Source organism: Corythoichthys intestinalis, chromosome 1, assembly GCF_030265065.1.
Source record: "Corythoichthys intestinalis isolate RoL2023-P3 chromosome 1, ASM3026506v1, whole genome shotgun sequence".
NCBI lineage: Eukaryota > Metazoa > Chordata > Actinopteri > Syngnathiformes > Syngnathidae > Corythoichthys > Corythoichthys intestinalis.
In genome coordinates, this window is record NC_080395.1 from 66,140,656 (window position 1) to 66,167,550 (window position 26,895).

At 41.5% G+C, this 26,895-nt stretch overlaps 1 protein-coding gene across 5 annotated transcripts in view; it reads right to left on the minus strand.

Annotated features, from left to right (window-relative positions):
- LOC130923602 (sodium/potassium/calcium exchanger 1-like) overlaps nt 1-26,895 on the minus strand; it is a 52,766-nt gene that overhangs the window by 11,594 nt on the left and 14,277 nt on the right. For 2 of the 5 annotated variants that reach the window (XM_057849379.1, XM_057849402.1), the window contains exons 3-7: nt 11,457-11,603; nt 5,438-5,546; nt 3,919-3,972; nt 3,707-3,757; nt 3,455-3,499 (exon numbers count right to left, since the gene is read on the minus strand). In XM_057849379.1, the coding sequence (XP_057705362.1) occupies nt 3,455-3,499; nt 3,707-3,757; nt 3,919-3,972; nt 5,438-5,546; nt 11,457-11,603 (406 nt within the window). The remainder of the gene's footprint in view (nt 1-3,454; nt 3,500-3,706; nt 3,758-3,918; nt 3,973-5,437; nt 5,547-11,456; nt 11,604-26,895) is intronic. The other 3 variants (XM_057849392.1, XM_057849382.1, XM_057849386.1) reach the window with 3 other exon arrangements.

Here is a 26,895-nt window from a genome sequence, read left to right on the forward strand (position 1 = left end):
AAAAATAATTGCAAACAATTGCTTCCGGTACCCATCAATGAGTTTCTTACAATGCTCTGCTGGAATTTTTGACCATTCTTCTTTGGCCAACTGCTCTAGGTCTCTGACATTTGAAGGGTGCCTTCTCCAAACTGCCATTTTCATATCTCTCCACAGGTGTTCTATGGGATTCCGGTCTCGACTCATTGCTGGCCACTTTAGAAGTCTCCAATGTGTTTTTCTAGTGCTTTTTTTGAAATGTCTGAGGGAGACCCATTTCTCACACGGGGCCATACATTATGCTGCAAAATTTGTTGGTAGTCTTCAGACTTCATGATGCCATGCACACGGTCAAGCAGTCCAGTGCCAGAGGCAGTAAAGCACCCCAAAAACATCAGGGAACCTCTGCCATGTTTGACTGTGGGGACCGTGTTCTTTGAAGGCCTCGTTTTTTTTCCTGTAAACTTTGTGTTGATGCCATTCCCAAAAAGCTCTACTTTAGTCTCGTCTGAGCAGAGAACTTCTTCCAAAACGTTTTTGGCTTTCTTAGGTAAGTTTTGGCAAACTCCAGCCTGGCTTTTTTATGTCTCTAGATCAGAAGCAGGGTCTTCCTTAGTATCCGTTTACATTCAGACGCCGACGGATAGTACGGGTTGACACTGTTGTACACTCGGACTGCAGGACAGCTTGAACTTGCTTGGATGTTTGTTGAGGTTCTTTATACACCATTCGCACAATCTTTCGCTAAAATCCCTCGTCAATTTTTCTTTTCTGTCCACATCTAGGGAGGTTAGCCACAGTGCCATGGGCTTTACACTTATTGATAACACTACACATGGTTGACACAGGAACATTCAGGTCTTTGGAGATGGACTTGTAGCCGTGAGATTTCCCATGCTTCCTCACAATTTTGCTTCTCATGTCGTCAGACATTTCTTTAGTCTTCTTTCTTTTCTCCAAGCTCAATGTGGTACACACAAGGACACAGGACAGAGGTTGAGTCAACTTTAATCCATTTTTTCATTGCAAGCAAAATGAATGAAGATATTACTACCAAAGCATTTGTAATTGCAATCATTTTCTGGGAGAAATTGAGTATTAACTGACAGAATTGCAGGGGTGATAATACTTTTGGCCAGCAGTGTATGTGCGGTCATTTGAATGTATGTGTATATATTTTTTTTTACATATATTGCAATTTGTTTTAATGAATTTTTTGTGTCTAAATTTTTTTTTAGAATTATTATGTTTTACTACTAATGTTTTTTTAATGTCCTTTTTTTCATTCTTTTTATTTTTTACTATTTAAATATTTTTTTCCCCAAAAATGCATCCTTCAATGAATTACATTTTTTTTTTTTAAATGCCCATTGCAAAATACATGCTGGCAACACTAATATTACAATTGGAGGTGAAATGGGGGCTGCAAAATATCATCCCGCGGTCCGCACATTTGAGACCACTGTCCTATATGAATGTAATAAAAACATTTTTTTTTTCAAATCATAATTTATATATGAAAGGGTTACTCAAAATAAGTCTTCGGGAAAAAAAAATGTCCTTTGGGAAAAAAATGATCACATTTTTGCCTAATTTTTGACATGAGATGACTGTAGTTTCTTATTAAAACGGTTTCGGCACCTCTAATAATGTTGGAGTTTTCGCTTTATAAATCATTGTTTGTTTGGATCTGCAGTTAAAAACATTACAGCGCTACCTCTACTTACCTCTCTACATGCAGAATTTTCAGGTTATGACATGGCTCAACGGGAAAATATTGCTTCTTGTTACGAAAGAAATTTCAGGATACGAAAGGCAAAAATACAGCATGGGCTGCTACTCACAGCTCATAGTTTACAGAACATAACACACTTATAGCTGCTCTGCCATTAGCTATTGCCTAACATCTTACTGGCATCCAATTGGCTAATAGGGACCTCTACTGTATGTGTGTGTATCCCAGCGTCCTCTTCATTCTCTCCTTGGGCCATGAGATGTTCTGTTTTTTTGAATTATGCACAGTTCTGATTTTATGTTTATGGTGCAATCTAATTGTAACATGTATTTGTTACGTTTTGCTTTATTGTTGTGCTTTATAAAAGATGTCAGAATTTTGGGGGGTCTTGGAGCGGATTAGGGCATTTACATGGAACGCGTCTCTACTTATGGAATTTTCAGTTTACAAAACTACTTCCAGAAGCAATTAATTTCGTACGTAGAGGTAGCACTGTATATACTGGAAAAACAGTAATATTTGTGAAGTGATTTTTTTAATAAAAGAGAAATTTTGCTAGGTGCATACACTTTGGCTTCCTTGTTTTCCTTGATTTTAATACTTTTAGCACTAGTTATTGGAACACAAATGTTGACCCTTGACTACATAAACAGTTGAAGCCGATCATGAGAAAGGGTGAGGTGTCTTTGCATTTTTTTTCTGAAGAGTGGCATCAAGGGAGCCTCAAAATATCTCTCGCATGACCTGAAAACAAAGGGTTTATCTGATTTTCTCGAATTGCATCTTCATAGTTTATAGCCCCTCTGTTGACATGCTAGACCCTCCCACCAGAAATTCACATGAGGAGACAAGGATATCGACAGAGGCGCTAGGCAGGAGGAAGTTTATATGTTAATAGAAATGAGACGGAGACCCTCCTCCTCGATGATGTCATCGAATGTAAACCTCAACTGACGTCATTGAATCGTTTTTCACAAGCTGGTCACAAAACAATTGTCTGGAATTTTTACTGTACCTCAAAAATATGACTCATCCATAAAAATCCAGTTCATTCTTTAAATTTGAGTTGGTATTAAATTCAAGTCAGATGTAATGAATGCTGGAAAGCTTCAGAACTTTGGACGACTGTAATAAGCTAGCATCACCCTCAAGGAGCTATGACACTTCCGCAGACGTGACATCAAAGGTTCCTCGATTTAAGATAGCCCGAGAAAGTTCTTCGATCATCACTCACGGCTCGCGCCTGTGAACAACTTCAGATCGCCTTCAGTATTTTGAGGAATGACCAGCGAGGAACGTTGCATTTAAGGACCTTGAGATGAACCCAAAGATTGTTAAACATCATGGTTTAGAAGAAGTTTATAAAAATCTAATTCCGGGATTTCTGGTGTCAGTTTCGACTGTGAGTAACATAGTAACGAAATGGAAGACTACAGGCACAGTTCAAGGTAAGGCCTGGAGTGGCAGGCCAAGAAACGGGTCAAAGAAGCAGAAGTGAAGGGTGATAACTGTTAAACTCAACCCACAGACCAGCTCCAAAGACCTAACATGAAGGTGCTGTAGATAGTGTCACTGGCCATCATTCTAATATTCTGTGCACTTTGCACAGGGATATACTTTATGGGTAATGAGTTGTGCAAATATAATTTTTGAACCACTAGTACAATAGATGTATCATAAATGTATTTTCTCCACCATAGTGTTCTCTCTCACCTTCCAATCAATGCTCATGTGACTTACCTATTTCGGGAACATTCAGTGGCTTTACTTTGTTACTTGCTGCAGCTAAAAGAATGATCAATGTTAACTATTGTTCAATAGAAAACTGTCACAGACAAGAATGTGATTAGCAGCCACTGTAATGAAATGTTATTTGGGCAGTCATGAAGTTATAATCCATGCAAACAAAACGGTGACGTCCAACTGTAAACGCAACACATGCCCACATTTTATAAGCAAGACCAGATGAAAACATTGTGAAACATTAGTTACCTTTCTTCTGCATTAACCCCTCCCCTCTGACATCACCGTTAAAGGATGTCTCTGAGAGAAACATATAGCAAAACCTCAGTCACACGTTGCTATTGTTTGTAGAACAATTTGAATTTAGGTTCATGCTAGGATGAGAAGAGGATACACCTTAGACAGTTGCACACACATGGTAAGTAGCAGAGAAGCACCAACTCCAAATTACTAACTCTTACCTCGCCTGGCTCTCCTTGGGGTAGAGGGTTTGAGTCTTCCTCTAAGGGTGGAGTCTAGAACACAAACCACAACAATCAATTTCTGGTTTCTGTTTTTTGTACTGGATTACTTTGAGCTGATACCTGTAAGAACAGTACGTCACCGAGACCATATCACACATTCAAACCAACATAATGTGAACATTTGGGATGATTGTCAAGCCAAATAGTATGCTGTGATCTCAGCGATGCTGATGATGCAGGTTGCTGTGGCGATAAAGAGCTTGGCTTACATGCATGCTAGCTTTTTATCCAGCTTGTTTGAGCGTGGAAAGCTGATTAGGGATCATCTGTGAGTGAGAGTAAAGTGAATTTTAAGAACAGGCTTCATCAAGCGCCTCCTACTCACAGGAAGGACAAAGTAGACCATGTGGAATGGTTATCATATTAATGTACAGCCGTTGCTTTATTTTACAGCACAGGTGTCAACTTGGCGCCACGTTTTGTATGGCCTGTAAAGGTAAATCATGTGCATCAACTTCAAGTTTTTTTAAAATTTCTGTAAGCCAGAAATTGGAAAATAATTACAGTATGGTACCTCGAGATATGATCGCTTCGACACGCGATCTTTTCGACAACCAACGTAAATTTGACTCGCCATTTGTTTCTACATCTGACGACATGCTCGAAATACGACCATTTTTTTTTAAAGCGCCGCAGTTCCCTTTTTTTGCCGAAGACGGACGCACGGCTAATTTTCTTGTGAGAGAAATTAGCACTGGATCGAAAAAGGTTAGAGCAGGTGGAGAAAAAAAAAGAAAAGGTGACGCTTACATTGAAATGATGTAAATGATTGCAAAATATAAGCATGGTGTGTGCATCCATGAACTGGGTCAACGATAGGGCCGTAGAATGTCGATTTAGTCCGGCGCTCCTTCTCCGTTCGCCAGTCTTTATAAGTTAAGGTGCGTATTCTTAATGTGATAACATCACCAAAGAGATCGCCAGCTTCGTCAGGTTTCTAATCATTTATTCAATCAACTTGTGCAACACAACTTGCCTACTGTCCGCTGCTTTTGATGCCAGAATCAAAACAGAAAGTAAAATAGAACCGCGCTCTCTTGCTCATCGTCACTTCAGCCCCGCGGTGCGTTCAGGTACAGCAAAAAAAAGTCCGCCACATTAGAAGCCGATTCGTTACATTATTACAGGTGGTGTTATTATTATTATTATTATTATTATTACTATCATTATATCATTCAGGTTAAAAAAAGAGCATTTTAATGATTTTGAGGCCAACCATCTCCAAAGAATTCACTGACTGTCAAAATAGTTTTTGATTCATTTGATGGTTTATTAGGCGTCGATTAGTTAAATTAATCAAAGCAGGCCTACTTTCACTGCTATTTACGCAGTTAGACGTCCAATCCATTTTCACTGTGAGAGATTGGAGCGATTGAATGAATTGAACTATGATATTCCACCCCATACATTTATAATAATCGAGCTTGTGATGATAGTTTCCGTCATTGTTTATTACCTTCCCCCAAAGGGTCCAGTGTGTGGATCATCAGCTGGAAGATGGTGCTCCTCAGCGAAGGGTTGTGGAGAGAGGACGAGCTCCTACCTCGCTGCAGGGAAGGACGCACCTGCACACATGAACAAAAAACTAAATGTTCAGTTGGGTTGAAGTCAGGCAATTCCTTCCTCTCCACTTGCCAATTCTACAGGTAGTCTCCAATAGTGCTGCCAATGTTATCTGAGTTAAAGGCTTTGGACAAAGTTTGATTGCGGTGTACACTGTTTAAAAAAGAAAAAAGTTCATCTCGAGTTTGCAGAGAAAAACTCCAGTTAACGCCGAAAACTCCAAATCTTTACAAAACGAGTTAAATTCAAGAACATATAAAAGTTAATAAAAGCCAGATTTGAACCTGGGTTATCACAGTGGTGTAAACAACTGAGCTAAATAGCCTAGCAAACAATGCAATTCCCATTAAACTTTTTTTTTGAAGGCATCTGTAGTGAAGTTAGGGATAAGGTCACTCAACATTTCAAGTTCACACAATATTTTGAGTTCAGTTTACTCAGAAATAGAAATTTTGCCTACAAACTTGATAATTCAAGTTAAAACAACTACTTCAACAACAACAGTGTCAACTTGATAGAAATGAGCTAGAAATATTCAAAAAGTAAAAATTTGAGTTGTCTACTGAAAATATGAAGTTAGCATGACTTCAGTGGCGGTTCTAGGATTTTTCTGAAACGGGGGCCAAGAAGGGACGACGTAACCCTCAGGGGCCAAGTGTCACTGCCATCTTTGTTCAGTGGTTGTTTTGGTCAACAATGCATCCTGCATGAGGCGGTAAAAATATCTTTGCTTGACAGTGTCAAGCAAAGATGAACCAGTAAAGTTTGTAATAATTCATATTTAATCATACTGTGTTAAAGTAAGGATACAATGATGGAACAATCATTTCAATGGCTTTTTTGAAAAGCCATTTTAAACACAAAAAGCAGCATTAATATTTAACATTCTCTAAAACAGTTTTGTCACAGATTACTTGAAAAAGTAATGTAATTACTGAATACTGATTACTTTATTATCAAAGTAACTTAGTTACTTTAAAATTTATCAGTTACTTTTTACCAAATTTTCTCCCTTTGCTGCCTCAAAATAAGAATGACAACAGAAAAATGTCATTGTATGTAATGGACTTTCTGATAATTGAATTTAAAGGGGTAGATCAGAATTTTTCACAAAAGATTTGATCTTTGAGTCAGTGGAGGTTTAATTAGTCCATAGAGTTGATTTCAACCACCACTGACTCGCGCTAGCTTAGCCCCTCCGGAGCCCTGAAACTAAGAAATAACTGACAAACTGCATGGAATTTGTTGAAATCAAGTCCACCGACTAATTCAGTGCTTCTCAATTATTTTCTGTTATGCCCCCCCCCCCCCAACTCTGCCGCCACTGTAAATAGTATTATTTGTCTATAATATTACTATTATAAGTACGCCTCTCCCTCACATTGTGTCCTTTTTTTCTATTAGAGAAAATAACAGAGATCATCTTATAAAGTATAACTTTATCAACATTGTTTTGTTTGTAACAGAAAAAACTTAACGCGCATCAATTTGCCTGAACTAAAAAAAAAAAAAAGTCACATCCAAACTGTAAAAATACACTCAAGGTACATTTTTGACCATTTGATACTGAAAAATAAAATCGGTAAATAATTACAAATTAAAATTGATTAGAAACATTAACTCATGAGGACAATATGCCCAAAAATTTGACCAAAAAAACAAAACTGAATGGAAGGAAAAAAAAGAGGGTCTTTGGACAGAAGGACAGTTTTTATTTTCGCTGCTCGCTGCTCATAGTATCACCTCCAGTTTGCAATGGTGTGGGGTTATTTTGCACTGAGCATGCTAACAGTGCTCACTGGTTTACTTATATAACACTGTCAAAGCAGGACGATTATTGGCAATATTCGGCACGTTTTTGCTGAAAAACAACCAAGCGGCTTATCAGTGAGATTGGGGTCTAATGTCTTTAAGTGGCGTCGTAATTACTTTGGCTTGCGGCTGTCCACTATAATCATTTTTAGACACAGTAAACAGTGGTCTTTCCTCATCTACCACTTTATTAAATGTCAAAGCCAAAAGGCAAACGGCCCGAAAAAAGCGCATTCTCGGCGGCCGAGGGAGAACCGTAGGTGAGGGCATCGTCGTCGTGACGATCCCAAGCCGAAAATGGCACTTCTCGGGCGGACAAGTGAGAACCGGAGAAGACAGTGGGTCGCTGCGTGAATCCAGCCGCAAAATGGCTTTCGAAAACGGCGCACAGCTCTTCATATCTCTCTTCTATGTAATCATACTTACTTAAAAAATACTGCGGGCACTTTGAAAATGAGAGCGCCACTGCCACCCACTGAGTGGATGCGCAAGTACATTTTATTCTAGCACAGCAAAAAAAAAAAAAAAAAAAACGCTAACTCAAAGAATAAGCCTCATGTCAAAAATTCTGAATTTCGAGTTAGGGTTTAGGGGTTTTGGCTAACAGCATATCAGTACCAATATAAAATGATGCAAATTGACTGCACAATAATCAACACCACACCAATGAATTGCACAGTGCAATAAAAACAAAGGTCGGGGCGGGCGCAGATGTGCGCGCACTACCCGGAAGTACGCTGTACACAAACGCGGACAATTTGGCCTCAAAACGTGGCGGCAACTAAGCACTTTACACTCAATCGGACTTACAACATATCCCAAACATGCTGAACGAACACCTCACGGCATAAATGTGCAACACGAATATGATGTAAAAATTGGTCACCGACTTCGCGAGGACGAGTGGGAGCAACGACTACCCGCCATTGCAACGACAGAGCTACGAAACGGCCGCGCATGTACCGGCTCTAACCTATCGCTGGAATCCTCCAGAAGAAAGGAAAAATGCGTTCATTCATGGACGCACACAGATCAATATTCCCTCGCACATCTCAACAAGTGGCTGAACTCGGCTCAAAAGTGCATCTGCGCTGGCACACGTCAGTCCCAAAACACTCCAGAACCAAAACAGGAAGCGCGATGAGCAGTTTCCATGGAAACAAACATGTAGCGAGAGCCTAACATTTTCTATTCAAAATGTCCAAAAATATCCTTCATTCTACATACACTATGAGGCAATAACAAAATAGTAACGCAAAGACACTAAGGAAACTAACTTTAATCAGATTACTGGTTTGTTCAAAAATCGATTTTGAACTGATTGAAGAACAAGCGGGTTTCAGAGAGGAAAGGTCAACAGTTGATATGATGTGGGCTCTCCAAGTAACCCTCGAAAACCTGATTGAAACAGGACAGGAAGCAGAAATAATCTTTATAGACTACAGCAAGGCTTTTGACAGTGTTAACCATCCAGCCCTGTTTGAAACTATTAATTACATGAGCTTCCCACAACACCTGATACAATTATTTAGAAGCTTGTACATGGACCAAGAGGCAGTCATCAGATGGAAATTTCGAACTTAAGATACACTGATGACACTGCACGATTTGCAACAAACCATCAAGATGCAACAGACATTATTAACTCGCTAAACAAAAAAGGACAAGACAAACACCTGCAGCTAAATGCTAAGAAAGCAAAACACATGCACATTGGACAAAAACAGACCCAACAGCTGACGGTCAACTGAGAACAACTAGAAACGGACGATCGTAGACTTTAAACAATTGGGTTCAATTAAAAGCAACACAGAAGACTGCACAAAAGACATCAATAGATGAATTGGGATAGCAAAAAGGGAAATGATCGAGCAGAACAATATTTGGAAAGATACAACATTAAGCAATGCCCTGAAACTCAAGATACTAAGGAGCCTCATTTTTACAGTGATACCATACAGAGCAGGAGGATGGACAATCAAACAGAAAGAGGACAAGAAAATACATGCAGTAGAAATGTGGTTTTACCGAAGACTACTGAGAGTCATTTGGAGAGAAAGAACAAATTCAAGCATTCTGAAAGAACTAAACATCAAGAGACAACTTCTACCAACAATAACTGAAAAGAAAATGTCTTACTTTGGACACTTTAGTAGGCACAGAAGTGCAGCATGACAAGGGACAATTCAAGGAAAGGTAGAGGGTCGACGCAAAAGGGGAAGACCAAGAACGGCACACATGGACAACATCAAGAATGAGTGAAAAATGAGCGACTTCCGGCAAAATCTCGAGTTGAGAAGGAGGGCGCTGTGACGTGTACGGAGGAAGGAGTCCTCTTCACTATACAGCCGTACTGTTGTATGAGAAGGACTAAGGATTCAGCTGATTTTGCGGATTAATACGTTTATTTTTCGCATCATGCCAGCCAACCGGCTGCAGAAAAATCTTGCTGTACGAGGAAGAGGTGTGTGCGCCTTTTTGGGGTTTCAAAAGGTTCCCATTCACCGGTGGATATTGGCCAAAACAAGCCCTACTACTGTGGGACCATGGGATTTACGAGGAAGTGAGTAAACATTGTGTTTTGTATTATGTCAAATACTGGGATCATTTTAATACGGAGGTGGCTTGCATTTTGTGGCTGACATGATCCTTGTCCACTCCGCCGACGACCGGCGGCTTGTCACACCCCCACCCCCCCTGCCGGGCGAGCACTATACTCGGCTTTTGCCCTCTTGGTGTGCCCGGTGTTCTGTCATATTTTCCACCCGATCAGAAATTGCAGCTTTGTGTTAAAAATAGCAGTGAATACAGCAATTACAAAGTAAACACTACAAACTTTCTTTAATAAAGGACTACTTACGTTTGATCATGGATGACTTGTAAAAAGCTCTCCTCATGCACATTAGCTGCACGTTAGCAGCACAACAACTGCAGCCACCCTCCTCCACTATTTACGACTTCACCGTGTAGTCAAGCATTATTTTGCCATTCGTGTTGACCATTTGGCAGCTACACGCTCCGCCGATGTCGGCCGGTTTGTTCAGCAGTCATTGTTCAGGTGCTTCCCCGGCGAGCTCTCCTGTCCGCAGGGGAACGAGCTGTAAATTGCTCTCCGCCGGGCGGTTTGCCGATCGGCAAAGACAATCAACAACCCAGTCGTCATGTGAAATGATCCAGGCTAGTTATGTGTGATTTTCCGATTCGAAGACTTTGAAACATCACTCTGTTCGGGTTAGCACGTCGGCTAGCTGTCACGCCTCTCGGTTTGTTTATGTTCTCTGAAGCTGGGGAAGGGAAATGACATAAGCCCGATTTACAGTGGGGAGAACAAGTATTTGATACACTGCCAATGGGTTTCCCATTGGCAGTGTAGGTGGCATAAAATGTCGTTCGGGAGGTGCGACAGTAAAGCTGAAGTCGACAGTTTTGACCATTATGGAGTAATTTTGCCATGTCGTCTTGAATAAATGCATTTTTATTATTTCATATACCATTAAGCACAACACTGTTATTTGTCATGACCATGCCATTTATTTAGCTATTGGGGAAAAATACTTGGATAAAAACAATATCCAGTAAAAATATTGGCGTAGAGAGACTGAAACAATGACATTTTGCGGCTCTCTTCGTCGCGTTTTCCTCATTGTGAATAATTCCCCCTCAATGGGCTGCATACTAAATCAGATGAAATCATGACTCCGCTGACGTCATCCACCTGTTGGGGACGCTAGAGCCCTATAATGGTAGGCGTGGCTAACCGGCAGATTAAAAGACTAATTTCTCGTCATCTGCACTTTGCTAAATTGTTGTATATAGTCGAATCATCTCAAAATATGATTCTAATTCACATAATAATCCTATTTAAGACTTTTTTCTCCTGTCGTACGCACTTTAAGCTCACCATTTTACTCAATTACTTTCAATACTGATGTAAAGTTGTGATGCTAATTAAACAACTTTAAGAAAATATTTTCAATGGCTTGACACGACGATGCAGGAACACTGAACCCAATTGACAAGTGAATCACTACACTGTTTACAACAAGTCACTGAAGCTGAAATGTGTAATGCAATAAATAAGCAATTGGCTTTCTTTGTACCCTTAGTTTGGCTTTGTCCTCTTGGAGGTCTGATGGTTTGCTCAGCAGAGGGTTCCCAATAGGTTCTGATTGCTGTTTGGATTTATCCTCTTTAATTGATGCAGCTGGATGTGGAACAGGTGGAGAAGGAGGTGACGGTTCACTTTCCTGCAAGGTTCATGACAGTTTGTTATTGTCATTTCTTATTTAAAAATGTTTGCATACACTAGGAGAGCTTAACGAAACTCATCCATCTGTTTTCTACCGTTTTGTTGTTGTCGTTCAACGTCACAGGAGAACTTGATCCTAATCCAAGCCGAGTTTGCCAGTAGGTCAAGGGGCACATATACCTTACAGCAGTGGCTGAAGTGCTTGCTGTTACCAATAATGTAGTTTTCAACAAGCCACTATTACATTATCGTTTACACTTTCACGCATGAATTATAATTTTCTTTTTTTTGTTTCTTATGTTTTTGTTTTGTATTATTATTGCATTCATATAGGACTTTGGTCTCAAACTTGCTGCCCAGGGACCAATTGCGGCCCTACAGGACAATATTTTGCTATTTATAGTATTTTTTATTACTATTATTATTATTTATTTGGTAGTATTTTGTGATGGGCAATTTAAAATATGATAAATCATTTTAAATAAGAAATTATTAAAGGATCGATTTAGGAAATAATGAATTATTGAAATAGTACGTAATTAAAAAATACATTTTTATTTTTAAAAAATGCCATTAGTAATAATTAAAAATACTGATAATAACTAAAAAGATTTTTTTTTTTTTTTTTTAATAAAATGAAAGTGTTTATTTTGCTGTGGGGTTTTTTATTGGCGGGCGGGGGGGGGGGGGTCTAGCACCTTAGAGTTGAAATGTACTGGACGTGTATTGCCATCAGTCGTTTTTTTTGCAATATTACCATAATTTCCATCTTTTAATAACTCCCACAATACGTACTCTGTGACCTTGGCTGTCAGTGAATGATTTTAGCTAATGATAACGTTTGAATAGATTGTCCCTGAAAGTGTAAATGACATTTTGTGAAATATAATGGAGCCTCTCCTGCTTTGGATACCAATAAAAGGGATGTTTTTAAGGCATTTTTGAAGAGCAGTACATTGTCCTCATTGTGGTGAAAGGTGAATGTGTATTTCCGTTCAAAACAGTATACACATTTATTACGATACGAAACAAAATTCCATTATTTTGCTGTTGACTTTAAATTTGAGTTTCAAGTAAAAGTATGATCGCTTAACTTTTACTTTCAAGGTGGGTTGCATCATCAAACCTCCCACACCCTCTAAATTTTATAGAATTAACTTTGAAAGCTCAAATGGTGTTATTAAAATGTGAAATAGGGAAAAATAGGCATCAACTGAACACATTTAACAAACCAGGAACTGCTTATATGTGCACACGCAAGCTGATACTTGAGTAAAGAAGCAAATGCAATCAGTGAATGTACTTAACGCTAATAGCCGTATGTGCTGGCGGTACTTCAAACCAACTCTGAATATAAATGAATCCACTTGTCATTCTTTTTTTGGCAGTATACAAAACAACAATCTCTCACCCAAAAATAGCAACAACCCATAACTCACTTACGTGGGTTGATGCATCCAGTACTGGTATTTTCAGATGCAGCCGGACACCTGCAGTCCTTTCTGCTCAGCATCAAAGGCCTTTACACAAACCCAGGCCATCACCTGCTCTTATTGCAAATCACTGTCCTCCTAACACTGTATTTGAAAGGGACACTGTCCTAAATGAGCGCAGATGAAAGCACTGAAAACGGACTTTCTATGACATAAAGTCAACAAAGATGTCTGTGTTGAGAAACCATCGTTGATGTTAGGAGCTGCATAACAATATCAAGAACAAAACATGTGGAAATTTATATACGGTGGTACCTCTATTTACGAAATTAATTGGTTCTGGAAATAGTTTCTTAAACACATTTTCCATGTAGATACTGTTCCAAGCAAGGACGGACTGGCACACAGGAATACCGGGGATTTCCCTGGTGGGCCGGTGTTCTGGTAGGCCGGTGTCGCGAGAAATAAGTAGGGTCATAATAGCGTACCGCACGAATGCTATTTTTAGACCGTGCCGTCACCATCGTAACCCGGAAGTGGGTCATCATAGAAGCGGCCTTGTATACAACCCATGTTACATGGTACTGCATATTTTCTGCCGGTAATCTTTCAAAAAAGAACATGCCGAGTAAACACTGCTGCTATGGAACTTGTAGAAACGACTTTAGACATTAGGCTGTAAGAAGGATGTTTTTTTCATACGTTTCCCAAAGCCAAAAACTCAAGAGGAAAAAATGTGAACACTGGATCAACTTGTGCGGAATTCCAAAAAAACAGTTTAACACAAGCAAGGTGAAGCAATTCACCTTCATATGCAGTAAACATTTTGTTGGGGGCCATGGTCCTACAGAGGAAGACTGCCACATTTGTTACCATTTCTGTTGTTTTTAAAAAAAAAAAAAAAAAAAAACCTTTAGTAAGGGGGAAGTGTAAATAAATTATAGAATTAAGATTTGTTATCAATGAAAAAATATTAAGTGTTTGTTGGGTGTCACTGAGTAGCATTTGCAATAGCTACACAAAAATCTAAAACAATTTAAATTGCCCCCAAGAACGGTCAGAGACGTAAGACAACCAGAGGATGTAATACTGTATATAAGAAAGACAGGGCATATAGTGGTAAAGGATAGATTGTTCAAACAGGAGAATGTCATTGTCAGTGGTGTATGGCAATGCACTCAAGAAACAGGTGTCGATAAAAAAGCTACCTCTGGATCAAGTCTGCTCTTTTTCCCGTCTTTTTCAGCCCTCGACACTCAAGCCATCTCTTTAACTAAACATTTTTATGTTCTTCCACATCTTTACCAGTGAATTTGGCACTAGGGACATCATTTTCAGACAGAATTGGTAGGTTTAGCTCAGTAAACATCTCGTTCGTACACTATTTACACGCATTTAGCATTAGGGACAATCGCGAGCTTGACCCGCCTAGCAACAGTTGCTAATGTAAGGAATATTAACGAGCAAAAGTGACGTGTTGTGTGTGGTACGCCATTCCTAAAATAAGTAGGGTTTGGTGTCACTACACATGCACGATCATACATATTTTTTTTGTACACAGGAAAAATATGTAGTACCAATAGAGAGCAGTGTATCCACCCAAATCAATAAAATTAAATGCAAACGCTTTCAAAACAATCCATTAGTATGCCATTCTAATTAAACAAATCCTCGAAGCAGTAAAATTTGATTCAAAGCTTTTTTCGATTCGAATTACTCGAGCTAATTGATCAATCATTGCAGCACTAATATATAGTAGATATATGTACTATATGTACACTGCTCAAAAATATAACACTAAAGTAACACATTGTAGATATGAATGAATGAAATATTTTTTATTAAATACTTTGTTCCTTCCATAGTTTAATGTGTCGACAACAAAATCACAGAGAAACTATCCATGAAAATCAAATTTATCAACCGATGGCGGCCTGGATTTGGAGTTATACTCGAAATGAAAGTGGAAAAACACACTACAGGCTGATCCAACTTTGATGTAAAAACCCAATTTGGCCAAATTTCAAAATTCTCCTATACGCATGTGTGATACATCATTGGAAAGCTGAAAATCTCAATTTTCTGGGGGAAGAAGAATTTTTAACAGGAGGGCATTTAATTTTTTTTTTTTTTTTTGGAAACGGCAAAACCCTAACTGGAGGTGAGAGCATAATTAAAGACGCCATTATTTTAACGAGATATTATCGCGTACTTACCTCTTTTCGCTCAAAAAACTCCATGTAACATGTATCACCAAGTGTCAAGACACAGCTGTAAATGGCCACAGCCGGATTTTTGGGGGATTTTACGAGTGAAACATGGTAATAAAACAAGGGTCGCGATGCAGAAATCGCAGACATTAAGGAGTGGTCGAGATTTTCTTTTTCATATATTTACCCTTTTTACCCGTTTTTTTTTTCTTCCTTTGGATCGATTATCATCTAAAATATTGGGGAAAACGCAACAGTAACAAAACAAAACAAAACAAAAAAATACTATTAAGCGATAGTTATGAGTTATGAGGTAGATATCCGTGACTTATTTACAAACACTTTTTTATTGTGACGTAAAAGTGTAAAATTTGTTAGTGAAGAATTTTTTAAAGTCGTTTTTTTTTTTTAAACTAAATATTAGACATTAATTAATGATTCTAAGATAAAAATGACAGACATTTCTAATGATATAATCTTTTTATGGCTGGGTTGAAACAAAAGTGGTTGCGCGACGTCTGTAAATGGGGGTCTGCAGGGTAAAACGGACAAATTAAAAATAGTTCGGGGGTTTAATGGGCCATGAATCTGCTATGGCAGCATATAGACATGTTGTTTTATCAAACACAACAGTTGTCTTGGCTTAAAATACAGCAGTTTCTTTTAAAGAGGAGTGCAAGAGCAGAAACTGCTTTTTCAGTCTTGTCTGTGTTTTCCACTGATTCGCTGTTGTGAATAAATAAATATATAATAAATAAATATTTTGTAAGTCTGCATTTTAGTACGGATATAGGTGGCGTCCACACAACTTCAATCATCTATCAAATGCAATCCAGTGCACACAACACAGGGTTAGTGCACAGTTACATCTATAACGGGGTCACTAACACTGTTCCTTGAGGGCACCTATTTTGTCTGTTTTACATGTCTCCCTTCTCTAACACACTCGAATGAAATGATCGACTCATCAGCAAGCGCTCCAGAAGCCTGATTATTTTATTCAGTTGTGTCTGAGGAAGAAAACATGGAAAACGGACTGCATAGGTGCCCTCAAGAACCGGAGTTGATGAGCCTTAATTTAACAAGCATTATAAGTACACTGGTACCTCTACATACGAAGTTAATTCGGTCCAGGACCTTGTTTATAAGTCGAATTGGTCATATGTCGAGCAGGATTTTCCCATAGAAATACATTATAATTCCATGAATTCGTTCCACAGCCCAAAAACCTACACTAAATCCTTAATAGACACTGCTGGTACGACTACAAATGGCAATTACACATCAGCACAGCAAAAACACAGCAAAACTAATAAATTATAAATAAAAATCGGAATAGTATAATAATAATAATAATAATAATTCCTGTAATAATGTAAAGAATCGGGTTCTAATGTGGCGGACATTTTTTGCGGTACCTGAACGCATTACGTGGCTGACGTGCAGGGGTGTCAACAGACTTGCAGGAGCCCGGGGACAAGAGACCATTACAGGCCCCCCACCACCACCGCACCCCTGCCACCGCCTTGTCACGACAACATACACAGTACTTTTAACGCTTTGCAAGCAATGACAGTGTTTAATTTGAGATGGACAGTTAAATTTAACAGACCGTAATGTGATGTGATACAATATAAACAAACAATTTCCATCTATTGTCCCATGCAGGCTACAATACAATACAACTGAGAGCGCTATGCCTGCCTGCTAAGCAACAAAACTATAATTAAACATCCTGTGCCTGCCCCCTCCACATCCCTGGGGTTATCAAGCCCTCAAACAGTGATGCGCCTAGATTTTTTGACAACAAAGTCATTTATAACATCAGTAAAATACAGTTTTGAGCAAGCTCACGCTCAGTGGAGAGCATGGGGTTACCGGCATCCCCAAGGGGCCGCTGTCCCCTACAATATGATCGGCTTTACCAATTTGGCGCAGACAAAGAGGTGGGCGAGCGTAAGGGGGTGAGATAGGAGTTGTTGAGAGTTGTTGCACGGTAGCGGTGAGTTGAGTGGCTGTGAGTCCCCCATTGTTAATAAAAGTTCAGGTAAAAAGCCATCCGACGTGTCTCTGCTATTTTATGCACATCCCCACCTTCCGGAAAGAAGACCTGGGACGAACTGACGACAAACGAGCCGTCCACCTGTCCACTCCACACTACGGTGCGGAGTTGAGAGCACCGCAACTTACCATAAAGTGCAGTTTAGTAACAATGGCTAGGTTGTTAAGCCTGGCCTGTGATATGGTGGAGCGTAGGTAGTTTTTTATTATTTTCATTTTACTGAAGGATCGCGCTCCCCCAGCTACAGTCACTGGCAAAGACAAGAAAATGCATAGAACTTGAGTGTGCCAGAGCGGGGTCAAATCATTCTCTGCTAAGACAGAGAGTGCGTGTTTGTGTGAGTGTGTGGGGGGGGGTGCAAATAAAGGAGAAAAAAAATTGAAATATTTAATATGTTAAAGTTTTTAAGTATGTATCAAGTAGAACATAATATTTAATCAGACGGATCAAATTCCGAGGGCGGAGCAAGCCACAGCAAACAGACAGAGGAGTGGACCAATCAGCGACGGGCAGACGTGACGTTGTTAAAGCAACAAGTCATTAGCGTGAGCGGAGAATGGAGAAGTTTATTCAACATGGCTAGCGCGAGCCATGTTGACTGTTGTCACTGACTTGTTTCGATGTGTTTTGGGTCATTTAAAACTGGTTTTACCGTGGATTGGAACATATTCTCGGCTCTCCCGTTCGCCGCCTGTGTTGTTGTAGACACGACTTTCGGCGCACAAGAGTGACGTTACTCGTTAAGAACACGTCACGCAAATAAACCAATCTGATTGGACAATTGATTTTGTACCTTGCTCGAGAGGCCGTTAATGGGCTGGGTCCCAGACTATTTCTCACAGTGTTTGAAAAATACAGGGAGAATAGTCTGGCTGTGCCAGGCAACGGTTGCCTGCCCTCCCTGTCGATTGGCTTACTGGCGTGGCAGAGAGAGGGAGCGGTGAGCTTCAGTTTACTTTCATTTTCAATGTTTTCTTGAGAACACTTGCCACGTTTACATGGAGCCAAATATTCCAATTACAATCGGAATATTTGTTCAAACCGAATAAATGTGTTCCATATAAACACCTCATTCGGAATGAACAGGCCCAAACCGAATGGAATTTCATTCCGATTCACAGGGGTGGAATATTCCTTTTCCCAAACCGATTAGAAGTAAAATGATATCATGTAAACAGGGAAGCGGAATGGTGTCTGGTTGCTTTCTTTCTGCACATGCTCCGTACTGACGTGGTGACGTCACTTTGTGACGTAAGTAACGTCACTTGCAACATGGCTTCCAAGCACAGCGCACCTAATTGGAGTCCGGCGGAAAGATTGTATTTAATTCAAACTTTAAAAGAATTTAATATAATTGCTCGCTTAGACGGGCGTAAAACGAGGAACAGTGAACTATTTAAAAAAGTTCACGAGAGGTTACACGAAGCCGGAATAGACCGGAGCGTTGACCAGATTAGAAACCGGTGGAAAACCGGCTACTACAAGGCAAAAGAGCAAACAGCAGAAGCGGATACGACCCCACAACAACAACAAGTGGGTTAAAGTTAAAACAGCAGCACTCCGACAATCGATCTCCATGTTTTGCAACGTGACGCTTTGTTTTGATTAATCTGCGCATGTCAGACGGCAGTTGTCAAACGTCCTTTCGGAATAAAGGCAGTCACATGTAAACGCTGGATCGGAATAGATGAAGTGACATGTAAACAGCTGATCTGAAATTTCCATTCGGAATGATTTGAATCGGTATGAATAAAAGTCAGCATGTAAACGTGGCTACTGTCAACTGCGGTAGGTGTTTTGTGTTGGGTAAGTTGTGAAATAAATGATAAAAACGTGACAAACGGTGCTGTCATGTCGTTGTATTTCGAGCATGCCGTCAGATGTAGAAACAAATGGCAAGTCAAATTTTACACCAGATGTCGAAAAGATTGTGTGTCGAAGCAATCGTATGTCGATGTACCACTGTATTATAAAGAGCTTTGAGCTAAATTTAATGTGTGGAAAAACCCCATACTACACTATTCTGACAAACCAAGTTATCTGATAGAACAATGGACGCTCCAAAGAAAGCCTGGATTCCTGCTATTATTGACAGGATTTTTATGAGACTTGATTGTAAATCCTAGTGACAATTAGTTTCTTTTTTGCATAGTATAAAATTCCCTTTGAACACTACTTTGTGCTTTACAGAGGAAATTGGCCCAACTTTTCTTAAAGTGATCCTCGATCTTTAAGACAAGTAATTCTTAAAAGATTAAGGTTAGTATGAGTTATAATAATTTGATATTAAAACCCTACTAATGTTTTCGTTTTAACAAAGTTTGTAAAATTTTAAGTGATAGGTCGCCATTGTTGTTAGGTCGCAGTGCGTGACGTCACTTGGCCCGTTGCCGAACTTTCAGCGTGTCACTCTTAGCTACACCGACATGTCGTCAGTTCTGCCCTTCCAGTTTGAACCAGATCGGAAAAGTGAAGAGCAGGACAGCACTGTCGGTCGTTCACAAGACGAGCAGCTAAGGCTAAATGAGGGCAGGAAATACGACGAGTTGGGAAAAACTGGTGATGTACTCGCGGCAAGTGCGTCTCAATGACAATGGAGCTAGAGAGTATATGCTTTTGAGAACACCGGTTTATGTTCCTCAAGGTAAGCTATTGCGTTTTCAAACTTATCCCAGTATAATTATGTAGATTTTTAGTAAGGGTGTCAACAATAATCGATGCGGCGATGCATCTCGATGCGGGGCATGGACGAGTCGATTCAATGCGGGCAACAAGCTGAATCGATTCAGCACATTTTAAAATATATAAGTACGTTCAAAAATCTTCCCTGCGCAATTCCGGTGATGCAACGGATTTGGTTTCCCCATTTTTATTATTATTCTCATGTTTCATTTTTTACATACTACCTAACTCTGGTCAAGTTTCCAACCAACCTCGTAGAAGCCAAAATGTCTCCAGACGTCTGCTTCCAATGTGTTAGGTGCATCAATAATCTTTCTCGCTCCCTCTTTCTCCGCTTCAGCCATTGTTATGTTATGTCCTATCTCTCTGCTCTCTCGATTAGAGCTTAGTTCGGGCCTAAAAAAATCCAGCCCGACTCGACCCGGCCCGCGTGTATTAAAGGCCGAGAGCCCGAAATTTTACGTTTTATTTGTAGGCTCGAGCCCGAACCCCCCCCGAAAATGTACATTTCATTTGTAGGCCCGAGCCCGTTTCAGCAGGAGGAGCAAATGCGGGGATGCAATGCGTGGTTGCGTTTTGTGTGATCACAATTGTGACGATGCCTATGTGCATAATGATAAATTAAAACCTGTCTTTTGTCACAAATTCTCCCAGATAAACAAGACTAAGATGCATATTCAATAAACATTTATATTGTAGCGGGATGCTTGTTAGTCTTTATTGCTCTTTTGCTGTGTCCAGCATGTAACTCTCGCCAACTCTCGTACACTCTCTCTCTCTTGAGCCGGAACGCGCGCAGCTCTTTATAATGTCTGTCACGTGACTGTGACGCAGCCGGTAACGCGCTCGGCCAAACAGACAAGTACGGTGGGTGAATTATGTCCAACAAAGGGTCACCACACAGGTCCCCCCAGAATTCACCCACACAGGACGCCAGGCGCAACCCGAATCAACAGTACGGAACGGAAGGGTTGCGCGGCTGGGACGTCAGTGGAAGACGACCGAACGGACAGTCAGGCGGCCGACCAGGATGCCAGACGCGGGACGCCCAAGCAGAACAGTCTGGAGGACGCCCAGGATGCCAGGCGGCGGGCGACGGAACACGACGATCAGGTGGCCGTCCAGAACACCAGATGCGGGACGTCCGAGCAGAACGGTCTGGAGGACGCCCATGACGAGGAGCGCGCCGTGCAGCACCGCGCAGGCGAGGCCGGAGAAGCGGACGCCGAGAGAGGCGGCACGCGTCGCTGAGCAGCGGTCGAGACTTGCAACGAGCAGCACCACCCAGTCGAGGCTGCAGACGAGGGCGACGGGCGCGGCGGTCGGAATCGGCCGTTCGAGGCCGGAGACGACGGCGACCAGCGCGGCGGTCGGAGTCGCCCGGTCGTGGACAAGGGCGACAGGCGAGACGAACCAGGCCGACCGGTCGTAGCAGGAGCGGGGGAAACGCCGAAACCGGAGCGACGACATCGTTGTCCAAAGGCGGAGGACGAGGAGAGACGTCGGGGGCGGCGTTCGCTGGCGCTGGCCGATGTGCAACCTCGGAGACTACCGGAGGCGCCGGCACAGCAGCAAGGCTAGCGGCGATGGCCAGCGGCGTAGGCTGATGACTGACCTCGGAGACTCCCGGAGGCGTTGGAGTGAGGTCAGAGGCGGCGGCGGCCAGCGGCGCCAGTAGAGGTGCGACCTCGGAGACTTCCAGAGGCGCAGGTGCTGGAGCGGCGTCGTTAGGAAGGCCAGAAGCAGGCGCAGCAATGACGTCGTGAGGCGAAGTGTCGCCGAGAAAACCAGGGCCGGACGGGACGCCGTCGAGGGGACCAGGGCCGGACGGGACGCCATCGAGAAGGCCGCAGGCGGACGGGGCGTCGTCGAGAAGGCCGCAGGCGGACGGGGCGTCGTCGAGAAGGCCGCAGGCGGACGGGGCGTCGTCGAGAAGGCCGCAGGCGGACGGGGCGTCGTCGAGTAGGCCGCAGGCGGACGGGGCGTCGTCGAGTAGGCCCGAGGCGGGCGCACCGTCGTTGAGTAGGCCGCAGGCCGGCGCAAGGGCGCCGCAGCCGGGAAAGCCAGGGACGGGCGTACCGTCATCGAGTAGGCCGCAGGCTGGCGCACCGTCGTCGAGTAGGCCGCAGGCGGGCGCAACGGCGCCGCAGCCGGGAAAGCCAGGGACGGGCGCAGCGGCGTCGACGGAGAGCGGCGACGGAGCCGAGGCGAGCGAGAGCGGGGCCGGAGGCGAGACAGCAACTTCGGCGTCGGGAAGAGCCAGAGCGGAAGCGCGCGGCGGTGGCGCGGTACCGGGACAGCAGTACGGCTGCGAGGAACCGGGGCGGAAGTGCCGCCATCCATGGCGGGTACCACGGGCAGCAAGGTTCGCGAGGCGGGCACCTTGGGCGCCTCTGAAGTCGATTTGTACGACGGTTCATGAAGTCTGAGGAGGTGCGCCTTGAGCCCCGTGTACTTGCCCACCTTCGGCGGATAGACCACGAAGCGCTGTGCTCTAACCGCCGTCGAGTACCCGAGCGCGGCCACCACGTGGTAGAAGCGCATGGTGTCGTCTGAAACACCACGGAGGACGAACTGCTCCTCCGCGTTAGCGAACCACGCGGCCGCAGAAGACTCGTCGAACTTCGGTAGCTCGAGAAAGCTAGCATCCGCCATTGCGTAAAGTGTTCAAAATGCCTCTGAGACTTCAGCGAGGCAGTCGGGGTCACCAGTGTAGCGGGATGCTTGTTAAAGAGTCTTTATTGCTCTTTTGCTGTGTCCAAAATGTAACTCTCGCCAACTCTCGTACACTCTCTCTCTCTCTTGAGCCGGAACGCGCGCAGCTCTTTATAATGTCTGTCACGTGACTGTGACGCAGCCGGTAACGCGCTCGGCCAAACAGACAAGTACGGTGGGTGAATTATGTCCAACAAAGGGTCACCACAATATCGTTTATATTTGTGTGTCTGTTCTATCAGGTGGATAGTTTATGCTCATTTACTTGGCATAATGCAGCAACAGACATTTATTTTAATTTATTCGAGTTGGCAGAAAAAAAACGTAAGTTTTCTTAATGTTTAAAAAGTCTACATATTTTTATTATCATTATAAATGAGCGTACACAACGAAAAGGAAAGGAACAGCTGCATATGCAAAAATAAACTAAAAAACTTTTAAATAACATTCTTTATTTTAATGACTCGCATCAGAACACACAAAAGAACAAGCTGCCTTAAGGAGCACTGAAACAAAATAAATAATAACATTTTAAGGAACACCATGCACGAACTCCACGATGTCCTGCTTAGCACGAAGAGGCGCAGCCCTCGAAACAAATGATAATAACGATGTGTGACTAATATCATCTTTTAGGCCAGTACTGTTTTTAAAATGCCTGCTCAGCGTGAAGGTGCCAGTCTTTCTGCATTCGTACGAGAGCAAAGCGCGCGCCACATTTGTTGCATTCGGCCAGGCTGACACATTTTTCTGTATGCATCTTCCACTATCAATTTAAATCCTTTCCACACACCACTCGTGGATTCTTGCCTTTTCAATCCCCCGTCTTTCGTTTGCTTTTCGCCTCTTGGTGCTCTATATCGAAATCCGAGAAGGAAATACCAGGATGCAGAGTTGCAGACTCGCGGAGAGCACTAGAGCGCGAGGGGAAGATTAAAAGGAGGGCGGGGCCACGGCGTTCATGTGCGCAACCAATGCACTGGCTCAACTGTGGCTCATGGTTGGGATTACCAAAGCGCCTTCTTTCAGTTTTTTTTTTTTTTCCAATTGATTTATTTTATAACAAGTATTCCTTAGTTTAACTTCCATACATCATTTTAGTCTGCAAATATATATTTATTTAAAAAAGTTAGCGAGAGAGAGGTCCGGCCTGACCCGACCCGACCCGCACGTAAATGATTGACATTTTGCGATAACGATGCTGCTGCACTACAATATTTTCTTTGTCGTTTTCTTTAATATTTACTTAAATATTTTTATTGATGGTGTCGTTGTGACTACAATACAGTGACTCTTATTACTGATTTTGCACAGGAGTTCAGATGTTGCACTGTGTGAAAGGCTGCTACTGTGTGTAAAAAAAAAAAAAAGAAAGCTCTGGTCTCATTCAAAGCACTAATTAAATGCTGTGATCTGTTTTTTTTTGTTTTTTTAAATATATATCTGAAAGTATACTATTTTCATTTGACTTCAACCAGGAGTGACACAAGAGTCAATAAAAAGTTGTTTAATGTAATAACCTCTAATTTTTAGCATCCAGAGCTGTCGTGTGCTAACTGTCCTCATTAAATTCGTCATCTGACGTACATTGTAACGCGTGGTAGGTAGGATACGTGAATAAAAGTACCAAAAGGGGAGACGCTTCCATTTATGCACATTTATTCACAAAAAAATAATATTTCCACCTTGACCACTCGTCACTCGGGAGCTCAGCGGTACACACACACACGCGTTCCCAGACGAACTCCAACATAAAAGTAATGTCCATGTCAGAGTCACTGTCATCACTGTAGTGACCATAGTGTGTAGTCCATAGTGCTTTAATTATTTGGTATGATTTTGGGAAAACTCCCACGAAGAATAGTCGACAAAAAAGATAACAATAGTAATCCAAATCCGCATTTTTGTCACTCACTCGAAGATCCAGGAATTAGACCAATCCCATGATAACGTTGCAGTCGCGATCAAGCCGTCGAATCAACAAAATAGACGGATCCGACAAACCGCTGTGGGACCGTCGAATCCAGAAAATAAATAGACAGATCCGAAACCAATATTGCAGCCGCGGTGGGACCGTCGGATCCAGAAAATAGACGGATCCCTTACTTGACTAAGGATCCAGGAAAAAAGTTCGTGCGCCAGTTGTAATGCGTGTTAGGTAGGATACGTGCATACAGGGACCAAAAAGGGGAGAAGCTTCCACTTATGCACATTTATTCACAAAAAATAATAATTCCACCTTGACCACTCACGTCAGCAATATGCAATTGTTGTATACGCTACACATTTGGAAAGATCCCCTTTACGTCATCACTGCGAGCCCGCAAAACATGGCGCCAATTATTGGTCAAAATGTGTTCTAAATATTATAAAATAATGCCATTGATTGACATTTTATGTGTTTCTAATAATATATTTTAGTACAAGAGAACAGTTGTGGTTTATTAGAGCCTACATGTATTTAAGGTAGAGGATCACTTTAAAAAATAATTATCGTAGGTCTCCAGACTTTTGAAAGCCTTTTTGTTTTTTTCATGGTTCATGGCGACGTTACGGTGACAAGTGAACTTCATGAAAAGACAAAAGCCCTCCGGCTCAGACGAAAAAGAAAGAAGAGAGCATAAACGTGAAGAAAAACAGAGGTTTGTTGTGATGATTTTTTTTTCAACAGCATAAGCACGTAGACTTAGCGCAACTGGAAGCTAGCGGTTATTTACATTGAGTTTATATGACATAGTGCTAAAGCAAAATTATACTGTATCATTAGCCAGGCTGTTGTTTTAGAAATATTTTCAGTATTCAGCCAGCTGTTGATTCGTTTCGGTTAAATTTACTCCCCCTCCAATTTTAGAGAAGTTTTGACAAAAGTGTATGGGGGACTAAAATTGTCTTGCTTGTTTTCATGTGATGTGAACCACTTTTACATTGTGTTAAATTGTGATTTTCAAATAAATTTGCCTTGCCAAAGTGCCAAGGTTGATTAAATATATATACCATTAAATATGCAATTAATAATTTCCAGTTCTGTGGTATGGGGGACTAAAAGTGCGACAGATTTAAATGCAAACATTTGGTATTTAATGTGTCATTAATTCATTAAAATGGCGATCACGTTCATGTAAAATCATATTCCTTTTTTTTTTTTTTTTTTTTTTTTGCTATCATATATTATTTAATTCATTATTATTGGATAGTCCTGTGTAGTTACCGTGCTTCAAGAATTAATTTTCTTTTAACTACGCCCATCAAAGATAGTGGCTGGATCCGATAGACAGGTACAGTCCGCTGCAAGAATTTAGGCACTATTATGGTTATGTCATGCTGGTTTCACAATAAACAGCTATTTGACTAATATAATGTAACATTCCACTTTCTTCTCTTTGTAGATGCTCTTCTGAAATATTTTCCTTCTACCTCTGTACATCCTGGGCCATCTTTTACAGCGAACTTATCCACATCAACACCAAGTCCAAGCCCACCAAGTCCAGGAAAGAAGTGCACCTTCCAAAACAACTGTCATATGAAAGTGCAATAGATGATTTTACATCAGTGAAGACAAGTTGAGTAAGGTTATAGGTCAAGGTGAAAAAAAAAGTTGCATTTTAAAGTGTTCTGTTTGTCTTTATATAGGTTTGGGTGGGTGGGTGGGTGTTAATCATATTGTAATAACAATTGCAATTTATTTAATGCATTTGTTTTTTAATTGTTTTTATTGATGCTTTTGAATAGTTATTAGAGCATTTTTCTTTTAAGTTCTGCACTTGTTCGTTGTCTTTTTTCATATAATAAATTACAAAGAGATAATGTGCTTTTTCAGTGTGAGTGTTTAAATATATGTGGTGAAAATAGGGGGGGGGGGGGGGGGGCGCCAACCAATATGTTGCCTAGGGCACCAAATTGGTCAGGAACGGCCCTGGGGGCTTTCTATCAAATAGGAATAAATATCTCTCCAGTAGATTTGTGGCCAAACCAGAGTTGGACAAACATTTTTCATCATCCCAGATCCCAAGTGGGCTTTGAATTTTGTTGCAAATTTTTAACCTCCTCCAGTCTTCAGATGTTCAAGTGTTTGTGCACAGCAAGGGCGTAGGTTTGGTCTCAACATTGGTAGGGACGATATAACAACCTGCATGTACACTTTTTGCTGGGAACGGGACATTAATAAGACCAAAAAGGTTATTGAACGGG